General features: G+C 40.7%; 1 protein-coding gene across 1 annotated transcript in view; it reads right to left on the bottom strand.

The window, feature by feature from the left end:
- lrpprc (leucine-rich pentatricopeptide repeat containing) overlaps window positions 1-15283 on the bottom strand; it is a 63392-nt gene that overhangs the window by 5365 nt on the left and 42744 nt on the right. Inside the window, exons 30-34 of the mRNA XM_082557908.1 lie at window positions 14118-14244; window positions 10594-10682; window positions 10308-10512; window positions 8272-8399; window positions 8057-8172 (exon numbers count right to left, since the gene is read on the bottom strand). Coding sequence (XP_082414034.1) covers window positions 8057-8172; window positions 8272-8399; window positions 10308-10512; window positions 10594-10682; window positions 14118-14244 — 665 coding nt within the window. The remainder of the gene's footprint in view (window positions 1-8056; window positions 8173-8271; window positions 8400-10307; window positions 10513-10593; window positions 10683-14117; window positions 14245-15283) is intronic.

Raw genomic sequence — 15283 nt, forward strand, 5'->3', positions numbered from 1 at the left:
TACACTCAGGTTAAAGGATAATTATGAATCTAATAACTACTCATTTCTTTATGACCTTAATAGGTACAGAGCTTCACAAAAAGCATAATTATCGCTAAGTCCAACTAAAGGCCATGTCTGTTACTCAGTGGAAACATCAGTACGGTCATAGCGTGACTGCTTCCTGTGCAGCTTGGACTGGAGCGATTTACACTGATGAGCTGATGACAGGAATTCAAAACAGAAGTGAAAAAGTTTCAGGCAGATTCCAGCAAATAATTCGCCACAAACAGGCGTCTTAACTCTTTATCTTTTAGGAGTAACCCTAGCGGTTGAAGAAGTCAGACAACTTGTGTTTGTCACAACATAGAAATAATCAACCAAAGCTTTGTGACGTTAAATCTTATACCATTGGAAAGCCTGCTCATGAAAGAGTGCTGAACATAACCACATTGGCTGACTTGTGACAAATACTGGTTGAAGTGTGCGACCAAGGCTGTGTATGGTTCTTCCATTTCTATTTAAAACACATAAATACATTGAGAAACGATTCTAATGTTTGTCAAATCGCATCTTTATTTATCTATAGCGTGTTAAAACTCGTCATTAATGGTACAGGGAGGTCACCTTTATGAGGGACACACTTAAAGTTGCTCTTTTTAAAGAACTGTCAGAGAAATTGGTAAACTGGGTGTCAGATTTTGAGTTCCTATTACACTGAAAAACAGCATCCCCCCCCCCAGTAACTGATATGTTTCTGTCACTGGCCAGTTAACGACTGCTTATTGTGAAAACACGCAAACATACATATGATATACTCTGTGGGTTTGTGAAGGAGATTGCCTTTCTGTGACTGAGTGAGTCTCTTGGCTGAGCTGCGTTGAGGTCCGATTACTAGCCAGTCGTAAACTGACACGTTTCCCTCCTCTGCTCCGCGCAGAATTAAAAGCAGATGGCCTGCAAGGCTATTAACACGCAGCTTCACACACAGACACGGAGCAGCCTGCCTTCTTCTGGAGTCACTAAGTGCAGAATAGCTTTAGTACAATCAGGCAATTAGACTACCACTATGCTACTTCACTTTTTGAAGCAACTTTGCTCCATGCTCTCATTCGCTCTCCTGTATTTTTTGCCCTCCCTTGCTACTCCAAACAGTCCCGGTGGTAAAGCCGCAGCTGAACAGACCTACCTTCTCCTTTGCTGCTCACACACACTGCCTAAAAGCTCTGGATACCTGGGGAATTCTTCCCCTTTTTCCTCAGTGACCTCTCCCAGCGCAGTTATAGACGAGACTGTAACGCACACACCTCACAGCTTCTTTCTCGCTCCTTAATGACTTCATCCCTCTCGCTCCCCATCGACCTCACCTCCATCTCTCCTGATATACTTGTCATCATTATAGTGTGCTTGCCTGCATAAAAGCTTTTCAGAGTTGTGGTCCTGCTTCACTTATGGGATGGAGGAGTTGGGAAGCTACCCTGCAGTGACCCTGGAAGAGCAGCTTGGAAGGGAGAGTCAGGAAAACGAGAGGGACAAACCACAGCATGTAGCTCAACCTCGGTCACATGTGAGACCAAACTCAAACTTTAACAACAGGACGGCACATGTTACCATGAGACAGTCTTGTAATGTTACGTTTTCCGGAGTTTACAGCAAAACTATAATCTTGAGATCAAATAAGCTATACAAGCAATCATTCACCCCCACCAGACTTCAAAAAGGGACACTATCATTATCAGTGTTGACTTTAAAGTTTAAAGTGACTTTAAAATTGCAGTTTTCAGTCTTAAAATTTGCTTGAAGTTTAAATATGTGGAAAATTTGATCCACCCTAGTAAGCGCCTTGCAGCTCTGATGCATCTTTTAATTCTTCTGGATGGTTAAAGTGAAGCTGATGTTTAATCGTTTTATTCAGGGGGTACAAATGAGGATCATTTTGATGGTACTTTGATATTTTTCCTAACCCCGTTCCCCTTAGTGCCTGACTCTTACTTCAAAAATTAAAGGTGAGATTACTTTCTAAGGCTCTGCAATAGCGTCTTATCCAACCTATTTTCTGAGATTCCCCCCCTATTATCGTCAGGTCCACTGCAACATAGAGCTGGGCGATATGAGATTTTTTCATATCACGATATGTTTTTTTCATTTCAGGCGATAACGATATCTATCACGATATAAGCCAAATAACTATATTTGTAAGATTTAAATGTGCCGTTGCTCACAAGTAAAATGTGAAATAATCAGCAGCTTGTTTTTATTTAAATATTTATTTCCCATAATAAGTTCAACAGGGTAGATGTACTTAAGGAACATGAGACTTTTTCAGATAAATAAAGGCAAATATTGCAAACTACACAAAAGGCAGCCGCTAAAGCATTTAAGTTTCAAAATAGGACAAACGAAACAGACTAAATTGTCAATTCCACTTAGAAACAAAATATTAATTCTAAAAATAAATCTTAGTTTGTTTTACAGAAGAACAGACAAAACTGACTAACTTTTGTCAATATCAAATAAACTGAGAACTAAAAGGAAATTCTCAATCTCTCCTTGTTGTATAGCTTAGCTTTTCAAACAGTTTTAACAGTTACTTTAGTCTGACAAAAGCCGAATGACGAATTAGCGCTTCCAGTCAGAGACTGAGGCTACGTCCACACGTACACGGGTATTTTTGAAAACGGAGATTTTCCGTTTTCGTTTTAAAAAATAATCCCGTCCACACATAAAGGCAGAAATGAAGGAAAACGCTGCTATGAACATGCCAAAGCAGCAGGTGGCGCTAGATTCCTAACCGTGCCTAAATGTTGGCCAATCAGAAGTCTAGAAGCCTCGGTGGGAAAAAGTAAACAAAGCTGGGGCATAGAATAGGGCTGGGTATCGTCACTGATTTCTAGAATCGATTCAATTCCGATTCACAAGGTCCCAAATCGATTCGATCCACGATTCGATTTAATTCGATTCGATTCGATTTAAATTTGGGAAATTTTGACAGTCAGAAGTATAATTCAGATCAGTACATTTACATATTTTTGTATCTATAAAAAGGAAGCTGACACTCGCAAGACTTTATCCAAGCTGTGAGCATCACAGCAGAGGCCTTTGTGTCAAAGTAGCTGAAGATAAAACACAGAAAAACATGTAGGTGATTTTCCTGGCCTGGGATTTTATAAAAATATTCTGCAGTACATCAAAAACGAAAGAAAACCATTAATTAATGAACATTACCTCTGACGTTACAGCGGTTTTATTAGACACACGGCTAAGCATTTTGCATTTTGAATAATATTAAAAAGTTTAAATTTGTTCAGTATTGAACAGCAGAAATGAGGTTTTCTTTTCGGAAGAATGTAAAAGGGAAAAAAACAGCGGCCGACAGCCTGTAAACAGCGGTAGACTTGTGCGTAACAAGCAAGCGAATAATGAAGAAAGCGAAACTGTTCGAGAGAGAGAGGGTGGGGGGGGGGGGAGGAGGGAGAGAGAGAGAGCTGCGCATCGCAATGGAAGCAAAACAGTAAAATATGGCGTTATTTTTGTGCCACTATTCTGAGCGCACGTAAAAAAAATTTGCAGGTGCAAGTGTTGCATTTTGAGGAGAAATTTATTTTGAGCGAAGAAAAGCTGAATTTGAGTGAACAAAATTCATTGCTGCATGCAAAAAATGTATATCCGTGTTTGCTATTATCCATATACACACGCACAATAGCAGCCCCTCTCGCTCAGTTTTTGCACTTGCGCTCGCTCGCAATGTGTCGCTCGCGCTCTCAACATTTCAGCCCGTGCGCGCTCAACTCGTTCTGTACACCGTTATATTTGTGCCACAAAACCAGCCAATCACAGACTTGGATGCAAAAAAAATCTGATTGGCTGTTTTCGTCTCCAACCAGCTCGAAATGACGAAATGCAATATCCCAGAATCCATTTCGTCCAAAACTCAAACGAGGCAGTGGCGGAGGAACACAGAGTGGCGGAGTTTGAAATATTACTCTTTGTGGGTCACAAAATAAACTTTTAAGATATTTTCATGCGAGAATGGTGCTGTGTAAACTTCTAATATCTGCTCGATTTATCAAGACATCACATATTTGCATAAGTGCTCTAACGTTTTTGGAGATGCCTGTTACCCACCAGCTGACCGAATACCTGGACTGGCCATTGGGCATTTACCCGGCATTTGCCCGGTGGGCCAATGGTGATTTTTCATTTTTATGTTAGTTTGTTTGTTTTTGTAATGGTATAAACAATGAAAGGTGGTGGATTAGCCAACTGGTAATAATCAACTCTGGGCTGGACCAATTACAATACATCCGTATTGAGGGGAAAAGACTTCAGCGAGAATAAAAAAGACACAAAGCTGGAGTTATTCTGTGTCTTAGCTGCCTCTTCTCTCCTCATTCTCCCTCCCTCTCCTGTTGCTACTTCAATCATGAAACTGATCAATGATCAGCTGATCGTCTCTCTTGTTTGTTTATCTCCCACTTTGCGCCAGAAACAGGAAACCAGCGGATGTTGCGCTAAACAACAACAGCAGCAAGTTCAAAATTGATCAGCTGTTGTTAGAATTTATTTAAAATTAATTTCTAGTATCAGCTGATGTTTGCTGGAGCCACAGCTGTAAAGCTGGAAACATGAAGGTGATACAAATCATACATATATACCAACAAAACAGTGTACATCACTGTCACAACAGCGTTTGTTTTCGTTCAAAGGCTTTATGGTTTTTCCAATAATACCTGGTGGTGTAGTCGGTGATTTTTTTGTCAGTTCAGCCTTATATAATATGTTTAACCGGAGTTCCCACCCGGTCAGCTGGTGGGTAACAGGCATCTCCGAAAACGTTGGAGCACTTATGCAAATATGTGATGTCTTGATAAATCGAGCAGATATTTGAAGTTCACACAGCTACATTCTAACATGAAAATATCTTAAAAGTTTATTTTGTGTCCCAGAAAGAGTAATATTTCAAACTCCGCCACTCTGTGTTCCTCCGCCACTGCCTCGTTTGAGCTTTGGACGAAATGGATTCTGGGATATTGCATTTCGTCCTTTCGAGCTGATTGGAGACAAAAACAGCCAATCAGATTTTTTTGCATCCAAGTCTGTGATTGGCTGGTTTTGTGGCACAAATATAACGGTGTACAGAAAGAGTTGAGCGTGCACGGGCAGAAATGTTGAGAGCGTGAGCGACACATTGCGAGCGCAAATACAAAAACTGAGCGAGAGGGGCTGCTATTGTGCGTGTGTATATGGATAATAGCAAACACGAATATACATTTTTTGCATGCAGCAATGAATTTTGTTCACTCAAATTCAGCTTTTCTTCGCTCAAAATAAATTTCTCCTCAAAATGCAACACTTGCACCTGCAAACCTTTTTTACGTGCGCTCAGAATAGTGGCACAAAAATAACGCCATAGTAAAAGAGTGAATTCATGACGATGTTTATGTGAAGCGTTTGGATCTTCTTTAGCTGCTGGTTCGGTCAATATTGTTTGGAGAGAGATCAAACTAACAGCTTTAGAATCAGCGCATAAAGGGCGTGAACACAAAGCGCGGACCCGGATCAGCGAGCTGTCGGCTTTCAGCCCCGACTGTGAGAAAGGCGACATCTAACTGATTCTGATCCGCGGGTCGCGCTGTGTGTTTAAGTCTATGTGAAGAATCCCTGTACCTGCTCTCATTTACTGTTTGGTGGTTCTTGAAATTTTGTGAGATGTCACCAGAGATTCTGGCATTTCGGACAAAATAAATTTATATTAAAAAATCGATTCAGGATTTTAATGAATCGATTTTACGTTATCCAAGCCAGAATCGATTTTAATCGATGAATCGATTATAAAAACCCACCCCTAGCATAGAAGCAGAACCGAGTCGTAAGTGTGGAGGGACAGTAACTGTGTGTATATGTAAGCATTTAAACACTGCAGAGAGTAGAATTAACAGTAACAGTATTGTAGAAATTCATTTCACCGAAACAATAACGTGGCGCACAGTGTGACGCATGCACCAGTTTATTGTATTTCCAGACTTGCTTTCGGCACAATTTACAGTGCACGCTACTCTGTTTTTTGTCAGACTTGAAATAGCCGAAATACCTTCACACTACGGAACTTCTATGGCTCTTCCGTTCGACAATCTCTCCGGCGTTGGAACCATCATCTGTTTTCTCTTCGGTCACGCTCGGTTGATTTTTCTAGTCGGCACACTCATTTCCTCCATTACTCGCTGGCTGCTTCCCAAACAAACACACGTGCGGCTTGGCACTTGTGCTGTACGTAACAAGTCACGCAACGTGACGCTGCAGCTGTGATTGGTTCGGCTCTGCGCTACTTAATTTGGATTGGCTGACCTTTTTTTTTTTTTTTTTTTTTTTGAGGACAAGAGCGGCGAGGTCTATCGCGATAGCTTAATTTCTCTATCGAGTAAAAGTTATATCGCGATACATATCGTTATCGTTCTATCGCTATTTTTTAAGCCATCCTGTGCCATTTATGCGATTTAAACTTTATTAGTTTTTCCAATTGACTTTATGTGTTTGTCTTTAATATTGTTTGTTTGTTTACAAATTTCTCCTTTTACTGATCCATTTCTTAGCATATACATGTGTTTATCGTGTTTTCTGGGTTTGTATTAGACTTGTTTTTAACCTGTGATCCCTGTTCTGTGTATTTTTGTATACTTGCATTGTTAATCCATCTGCCAGAGCTGAAAAGCACTTTGGGTCAAATCCTGTTGTTTTTAAAGGCGCTATATAGATAAAGGTGATTTGAGTCATCTGCATTTGTGTGGGGATTCATCAGTGTGCACAGACTAGTGATAACATTTGGGAGCAACTTATGCTGCTGTGCAGACAAAATGTTTCAGAGAAGGCCTATTTTAGACTTTATTTGTCTCTTGATTTGATGTTTTACTTAACAGGGAAGCAGTGTAAAGGTGAAACCAGTGTCCCATTGATTAAATTTTGTGTTAATGCTACAGTTTGTTTGTTTTTTAATTTAGTTTTTTTTTAAGGATTTGCAAGATCCCTGGATCAAACCAAGGAGGAGACACAGCCTCCCAGGTCCTTCCATGCAGAGCTACCTGGTGTGGTGTCCAATTGCGAATAAGGGACCATTATTGTCCCAAGAGATGCACTGAACTTGGGCAAACAATTATTTTGTACATTGCAGGCCTTCGATTCTTCATTTCTGTCTCTCTTATTTTGCACCATGCTCTCCATCCATCTCCTGTCTCTCACCCATCTAGCTGCTACATATTTATATCCCCAGGCTCAATGCAAAGTCATTGAGCTGTAATATACGAACTGTTGAATAAGTGAAAGAGTAGGAGGCAAATTTCAGACCACAAGACTCAGTGGTGGAAAGCGGGCAAGCTTTTCCTGACATCAACGCAAGGTTGGATAAATAAGTGAACGAATGTGGCAGGAGAACCTCTCCAACAACACTGGGGTCTGACAACTGGATGAAAGCAACTGGGAGTTGTGATGGACTAAATTCACTACAAGGTCCCTTGTTGATATTTTCTCCCCTCTTTTGGCAGATTTTAATTACTTTGATATCATAATTTAAAATGTAAAAGCACAGAGCAGTCAAATGGAGAAGCGCTCACTGGGACAGAAACACCCCATATGATTTAAAATTTATCCAAAGTGGTCACAAAAAAAAAAAAAAAAAAAAAAAAAAATGAAGAACATCACTTAGTATGTGCATTTTGCTCCAATTCCAAGCTGAATAAACAAAACTCAGCAGGGCTTAAATGGTACCTTAACTTGGCCATACGAAATAGTTAAGTTTTCATTTTCACAGCAGATTCTTTCATTTCTATTTTTGCACATTTTTTTGAAGTAACGTGAGAAAAGTAATGTATCGATGTATGAAAGGTAGCTAATTTCCCTCTAATATTAATTATGAGTATTCTAGCTCATCTCAGCCACAGAAGGCTACAACCAAGCCAGAGGAGATAAATAATCCAAATCTAACATACCTTTGGACAACACTTGGCTAAAAGTATACTTCTGACACTTCAAACCAAAATGTCTTGGCTTTTAGCCTATGAGCTAACACACACACACACACACTTACAGCCAGCATGAATTTGGCGTCCTCCACTTTGTCCATATCCAGCAGCTGGAGGAAGAGGTCTGAAGCTGGTCTGTAGCAGGCAAAGTGGTTGGCTAGCCGCTCGGCCATAGCGCTCACTACAGAACGACATGTTGTGTTGGTAAAGGATTATTGAGCAACACTCAGTTTAAATCAGTTACTTTGATTGTGGCCTTATATTTCTGCTTATGTCTTACACTTGTCCATGGCATGGTCATTCCCAGCTTCCAGAACCTTTCTAAAGACGAAGGACATGCTGGGGTTTGTGCTGTCTGGACTGGTGTAGATTCCCTCCAGCAACTCTACTGCAGACGACACATCATCACTGCAGAGGGAGACAGATACAAATTTTCTGTTATATTCACACACCTGCCATTTTATAAGGTATATCTTTCTAAACGTTCATTAATGCTAATATGTAATCGTCCTATGGCATGGCATTAACACAATGCATTAAGGCATATAGGCATGGATGAGATGACCTGCTAAGTTCATTCTGGTTTATTGAAACTGGACAACGTGAAGACTGGGAAAAAAAACTAAACTAAAAAACAAACAAAACAAAAAGTTGATGACAGGACTCAAAGTTTGGCATAAACAACATGGAAAGGATTGATCCATCCTGCCTTGTATCAGCAGTTCAGGCTGCTGCTGGTGGTGTAATGGTGTGGGACTTTCAGGCTTGTTAGTGCTCTAGTCTTCCATTTATAAGTCGCCAGTGAGAGCGGATATATGGTTTATTATTGTGATGAGCTTAAGACTAAAAATATAGAGTTGGAAATTCGCGTAAAACTCGAAAGTAATGCAACACTTTAAACCTCACAATGTGATTTAAGTTGTCCAAGTTCATTAGAGAGAAAGCAGGTTCCTTGTTTAAAAGTTGGACTTGTTACACACCCAACCACCACCAAACCTCCACACCTGATTTGTCCTCAAAAAAGATCAGGTTTCATTCTGAATTCGCACTAACTTATTATGGGTAAACTGCAACATGCATAAACCTCCAATACAGCTGTTTTTAAAGAGACCAAGAATGGGATAAAGTGGCCGATAAAACGACAACAAAACCAAAACAAACAAAAACTCCAAAATGCCATTTTTGGACTTTAAATATATCTAAAATGTAATATTAAAATTATATTAGTTTCACTTTTTGTCCCTTACAGCCTCCCTCTGAGTGCACACTCTTTCTCCCGCCTATTCTGTGAAATGTTTTTCTGCTGAGGTTGCCACAACCACACAAAGCCTGCATACCACAGCATTACAAACCTAAAACAACTCAAACTGGCAACCCAGCTACACTACTAACACTTTATGCTCCCTGCTCACCCCCTGCCGTCACCAGTCGTGATGAATATTTAACTTCCAGGGTGTGTGTGTGTGTGTGTGTATATATATATATATATATATATATATAAAAAAGTGTGAGTGTCTGGAGGTGGGGGAACATATCTACGCTGATTGTTGCGACTGGGACCGTCTGAATAATTCAGCAAAGGGCCCCTCTAAATGTGGTGCCCCGCTTTCCGGGACCGCTTGCTTTTCCGCCGCTGCTCTTAACCAGTCAGCTTGACTCAGATACAAAGGGGAAGCATGTGTCAGGGAGGCTCAGAGCGCAGCTCCCAGAGGTCAGAGTTCAAGCTGACAGATCCGCGCTACGATGGCCAATCAGGCGTGAGACCGCCTTGCTGTTCTTCACTTCTCGCTGTCCCTCTGAGATGGCGCGGGGATGCCTCTGTTCGAGCTGGCGCACGGCTCTAATGCACAAGTGGCACAATGAAACTTTGATGCACAATGCATTTTATTATTTTGCTCTGCAGTTTGAGAAGAGACAAAGGAGGAACGGAGGACGGCTCTTTTCATGACATTAAAAGGAACCCATGAATAATCCTATTATGCCCGTGTTTCCCAGTTGTACTTAACGCCCTGGCAGCCCTGTAAGCTTTTACTTTAACAGTGTGTCAGCCTGGATCTTGCCACACTCTCCTGTGGGGTAGTGCATTAAACTGTTTATATCCAACAGTGCTTACGAAATGGCATAAAAGACTCACTCGACTGCGTTGAAACATTTTGCTCATGCAACCTATCTTCAGTCATCTTTTTCCTGCTAAATGTCCAAACATTTCACTACACGTTGGTGGTGATGGATGAACAGATATTGGGGAATGTCTGAAAAGCTGTACATGCTGTGAACCTAACAGGTCCACTGACAAATCTCCACATATAAACTTACTTTTTGATGTGTGCCAGGGCAGTGTTGTTGACAAACACCATGCTGGACAAGTTGGGGCTTGTACCAAGGCTCTTTATTAGTGATTCCACATCCTGGATCCCCTCCACGTTGCCGTGACTACCCAGAGCCTGAACCAGCCTGGTGATGGCAAGATGCGAGGGCACATGGTCCAACTGAAGCATAGACTTCAGTCTCTCAAGAGCCTCTGTGGAGGAGTGCAACAAGTGACTGTGTGTACAAAAAACAATGTGTATGTTTGTGTTAAGCATGCATGTCCATTTCTTACCTTTGACCTGGCCTTTCTTGCTTTGTGTGATGATGAGTAAACTGCTGGCAATATCAGTCAGCTTGAAACCTGGCACCCGAGTTTCAGCACTAGGGGAGACAAATAATTCCTTGGTTATCTGTGGTCTACTACAGTAATACACAAGAAAAAGACAAACTAGAGAATACGCTAGGAGTGTACCAATACATCAGCCAAAGGGATTGATGATGTTTGTTTGTCTCACATCAATTGTGAGCTACTAAATGTTAAAATAATTTCCAATTTTATATTAGTTACACAAGATGGATAAATACGAGAGTTTTGGAGAGTGAAAGGAAGAGTTTACAGATGATAGAGCGACCTGCTGTTATGTATGGCTTGGTGAGGCCAAGCTGAAAGTGGCAGGGTTGAAGATGCTCGTATTTTCAATGCGAGTGACCAGAAAGGATGGGATTAGAAATTAGTATATCAGAGGGACAGCTCAGGTTGAGCAGTTTGGAGACAAAGTTTGAGAAACAAGACTGAGATGGGAGGAAAAGAAGAGGACCACAGAGAAGATTCATGGATGTAGTGAAGGAGGAGATGCAGAGGGGTTGGTTTGACAGAAGGGGATGCTTGGCAGCAGGCAGGTTATCCGCTGTGGTTACGCTTAAAGGGAGCCGCTAAAAGAAGACGACAATGAAGAAGAGAATTAAGATTTCATGTTCTTGCACAAAGTTGGAAAGTAATAAACAAAAACAGACAAAGCTATCCATTTCAGACAAAGCTGCCTCTGAGATTTTGGCAATTTACAAATATTGTTTTGCCCATTGTAAGAAAAATGTTCTACTAACATTTTATTTATACCTTTTTTGCTAAACAAAATTCAATTTGTCACATATGTAGTTGAGTAAATTATGTAAAAATAAGATAAATGTGCAAATCATCGCCACAGTGTTTCTGTTTGGGTTTATTTTTAAAGATATTTGACTCTCATAATGCCTCTATTAATATTTCCATTTCTTGATATCAGAAATACATAATATACATGACAGATTTGTTCCATATCTGAACGATGCTATGGGCAAGTCCATTATTTCCAACTTTAAAGCCGATACTGTATCTCTAAAAACACATCTTTATAATCTGCGATAGCCGTGCGACGGTGTCGTCCCCGCCATTATCAGGCATCGCATTTTGAAAAGCGTTAGACTCCATAGAGAGAGAGGGGATAAACGCATGAGCTGAAAGATATATGACAGACAAGACAATAGGAACAAATCTGATTGAAAACAAGTCTGAGCTTCTCTGTGACCTGAAAATAATGCAGACATCAAGCGGTTGATTGATGTTGTCATATACGTGATGTTCCTTCCTCTGGGAGCTGCTCCCTCTCATCAAATCCTCCTCCTTTCACTCCGCATGTCCATCTAACTTGCTGTCCTCTCCAGCCCTCCTCTTTTTCATTTCTTTGCCACTAAAACCTCAATCAAGCTTGCCTCCTGCCTTTCCCCCCCCCTTTTTATTATTATACCCCTGCAACCAGATTAATCTGCCCGCTCAATTGAGCATCAGGCTGGCAATCCTTATCACTGTGGCGACACCAGGCCGGGCAGCATCCGGCGGCCGCTGTGACAGGGTCACGCCGGAGATTGGAGGAGTAACAGGGTCGGCGACAGATTGCTGCGGAGACTGAGCAGCGGGTCAGAATTATTCTTATCAGGTGGAAGAAAATCTCCAGAAGCTGTCTCCCAACACACACTCTCACCTTCTCCTTCTAGGGATATTGTGCGTCACCCACTTCTTCTTCTCTCTCATCATCACTCTCTCCCAATCCCTTAATCTCACCATAAGTACCCCGCTGCTCAATTCTGTACAGATTACCCAAAAACAAACACACCCACACACACTGAGAATTAATGCCTATAGTGTCTTCATTATCCCCGTACGTGATTAAATCTAGCCCTCCTCCCCTTGTTCACTCCTCTTTTCCCATTTAGCCCCTTTTATCTCCATCCTTTCCTTTCCATTTCCATTTCTCCCCGACTTTCCTCTCAGCTCATTTCACTTCTCATTAAGAGCGCAGATAAACTAAGCTTTTATCCAGGCAGGGATGCCATAAACCAATTCAAACAGAGACTGGAGATGGGTTATCGCTTGTATTGCCTTGTGCTTGTTGAAACACGGCTCTAAAATTGATATGATTATTTCTCATAATATAAGAGAGTGAACCATGTAGGGAGCTGGAAACAGGGAAGAGACTGATAGTGTAATAGATGTTTTTACATGTTTTTTCTTTCAGCACAAATTAGTAACTGCAGCTCTTCAGTCAGTGTGTGTCATTATGTTATTATCGTAACTCTTTGCTTCTGTGTTTCTCCTCTGCAGAAAGAAAGTGATATAAAGAAAGGGACAAAAGGAGACAGAAAAAAGGGAAAGTTGGAGATTACCTATAAAAGACAAAACAGAGAAGAAGATCAGCCCTGTGCTAAGCTCGCATCTTTAATACCTCTGTCTGTCCATCCATTCGTCTCCAGGCCTAAGCCCTGATATGGCCCACGAACGAAACAACAACACATGATACATTACTAATTGGAAGAAGACCGATGTCCCTGCACAAAGTCACCCGCTTTCCAGAGAACCAAAATTAATCTATATATCCAAGCGTGTGTGTGTCTCTCAGGGCTTAGTAAGAACCATTGTCCATATCCAGCAGAACTGAATGTGTTAGCACACAATCAGTTTGTAATCCTCATGTCTACTGAGGAGCTGCAGATTTAGCCTGAGGCGACCTGCTACCACCAGCTGAGGAGTGACCGGAAAAGTAGCAGAGCATTAAACTACATGTTGAATTGTAAGTTTAATACAAACTGCTATGCTTTCTGTCTGCTTTAGGGGCTGGATATTTCACTTATGTTACCTCTTCTAAAATATGAACAACTATGGAAAGGGATCCCTTTTGTTTTGCTACTGTTGATTTTCAAGGAAAAACTAAACACAATTAGTTGGTTATCATACTTAGATATCGGGAAAAAAATCTGATTGCCCTTCTAAAACAAAAGCTAAAACCCACTCCTTGTAAATCAAAGCAGATGTATGGAGAGAACTGCATTATGTCACGCCAAACTGCTAAACCTGACAGCATTGGAAAACCCTCCTACTGCATGTTTTAGGGTGTGATCCATTATAAAACTGACAATCCATCATACAAATTCACTTCAAAGCTGACTGTGAGCTGGATGGAGATGAATTCACCAGTGACATTCCTCCAGATGCGAATTTAAAATCTGCAATCCAGGCATTGTGTGAGATTACCAACACTTGCATTACACCTACAAATGAAAAGGGTTTTTTTGCATTGTGTGCAAGACTGTATGATTTTCATACTAGACATTAAGCCCCTAAACACAGCAGCATTTACAAGTCCGCATAGACTTCTGCACAACCTGAAGTCTTTTTAGCAACCAGGGATACGTACAAGACAATAAACTGAGACTATAAGCAGTAATATTTTAATGCTTTTTTCCAGATGATTTTGGCACAAATCAAGATATTAATGCACCTACATGTCCTTGACTGCCATGGCTTCATCCATAGATCCCTCAGCCAACAGAGCACGAATCAGGTGGTCGTAGGGGGAGGGGCCTAGTGCCACACCTTTTTTGTCAGCTGCCTTTAGCATCCCGAATGCTTCTGCAGGAAGAAAGCAAGAAAAAAGGGAGAGGGGAAAAGTGAGTGATAAGATTGGCTGAGATAACTGAAAAATAGAATTTAAGATTATCCTTGTATTGATGGATTGGAACAGCCTAATCTGAACACACAATAGTAAAACATGATGTTACCATTTCTCCTCAATATTTATAGGAAAACATGTATTTGCAGTATCTAAAGTAGTTGGAAAAATTATATATTTGTAATTACATACAAACATTGTTTAAAAGGTAATAATAATTTAAGGTGATGTTCTTCAACTGTGGTGAAGGCAGTATGACAAATTCTGACATGTATCTTTCAAAAATCAACCACCTGGCCAGGTGTGTGATGTTTGGATACCTTGAACTTGTCCAAAAGTGTCTGTGACCGCCTTAAAACTTGAACAGTAATTAAACCTGACCCATTCCTCTGACAGCAGGCACTTTATTGCGCCTTTAACAGCATCTGTTTTGAACAGTATTCACCCAAGACTGCTATATGAACTACTTCATTTCAAGTATAATTTGACATTTATTCTTTTCCCCCCCTCAATGAATCAGCAGGCTTGGCACTCAGTAGATTTCACCAATAGTACAATTAAAAAAAATGCTGGGTCAAGAGGAAAATGCCATGCCTACACAGCATGAATCAGCAGAAAGCAAAATGAAGAGGTGGGCAGGTAAAAACCCCACATGTCAGAAAGTTAGATGCTCAATTTTGGGGAGAAAAAACTTTCTTAGGAAAGAGAATCCCACGTAAGAGTGTAGCAGACTGTAATTTATCAAGATGCTAACTGGGGTTGAGCAAAGAAAAACATTTCGATGCTTTTGGAGATAATTTGTTTTGCAGGTGCAATACATACAGTGCCATGAAAAAATACTTACCCCTTCCCGATTTCTGATTTTTTTGCAGATTTCTTAATCGAAGATCAGTCAAAAATAACCAGAGCAAATACAAACTGTAGTTTTTAAATGATGATTTCATTTATTAAGAGGGAAAAAAGGTATCCAAGCCTACCTAGCCCTTTGAGAAAAACCAA

Source organism: Aulonocara stuartgranti, assembly GCF_965226115.1.
Source record: "Aulonocara stuartgranti genome assembly, chromosome: 13".
NCBI lineage: Eukaryota > Metazoa > Chordata > Actinopteri > Cichliformes > Cichlidae > Aulonocara > Aulonocara stuartgranti.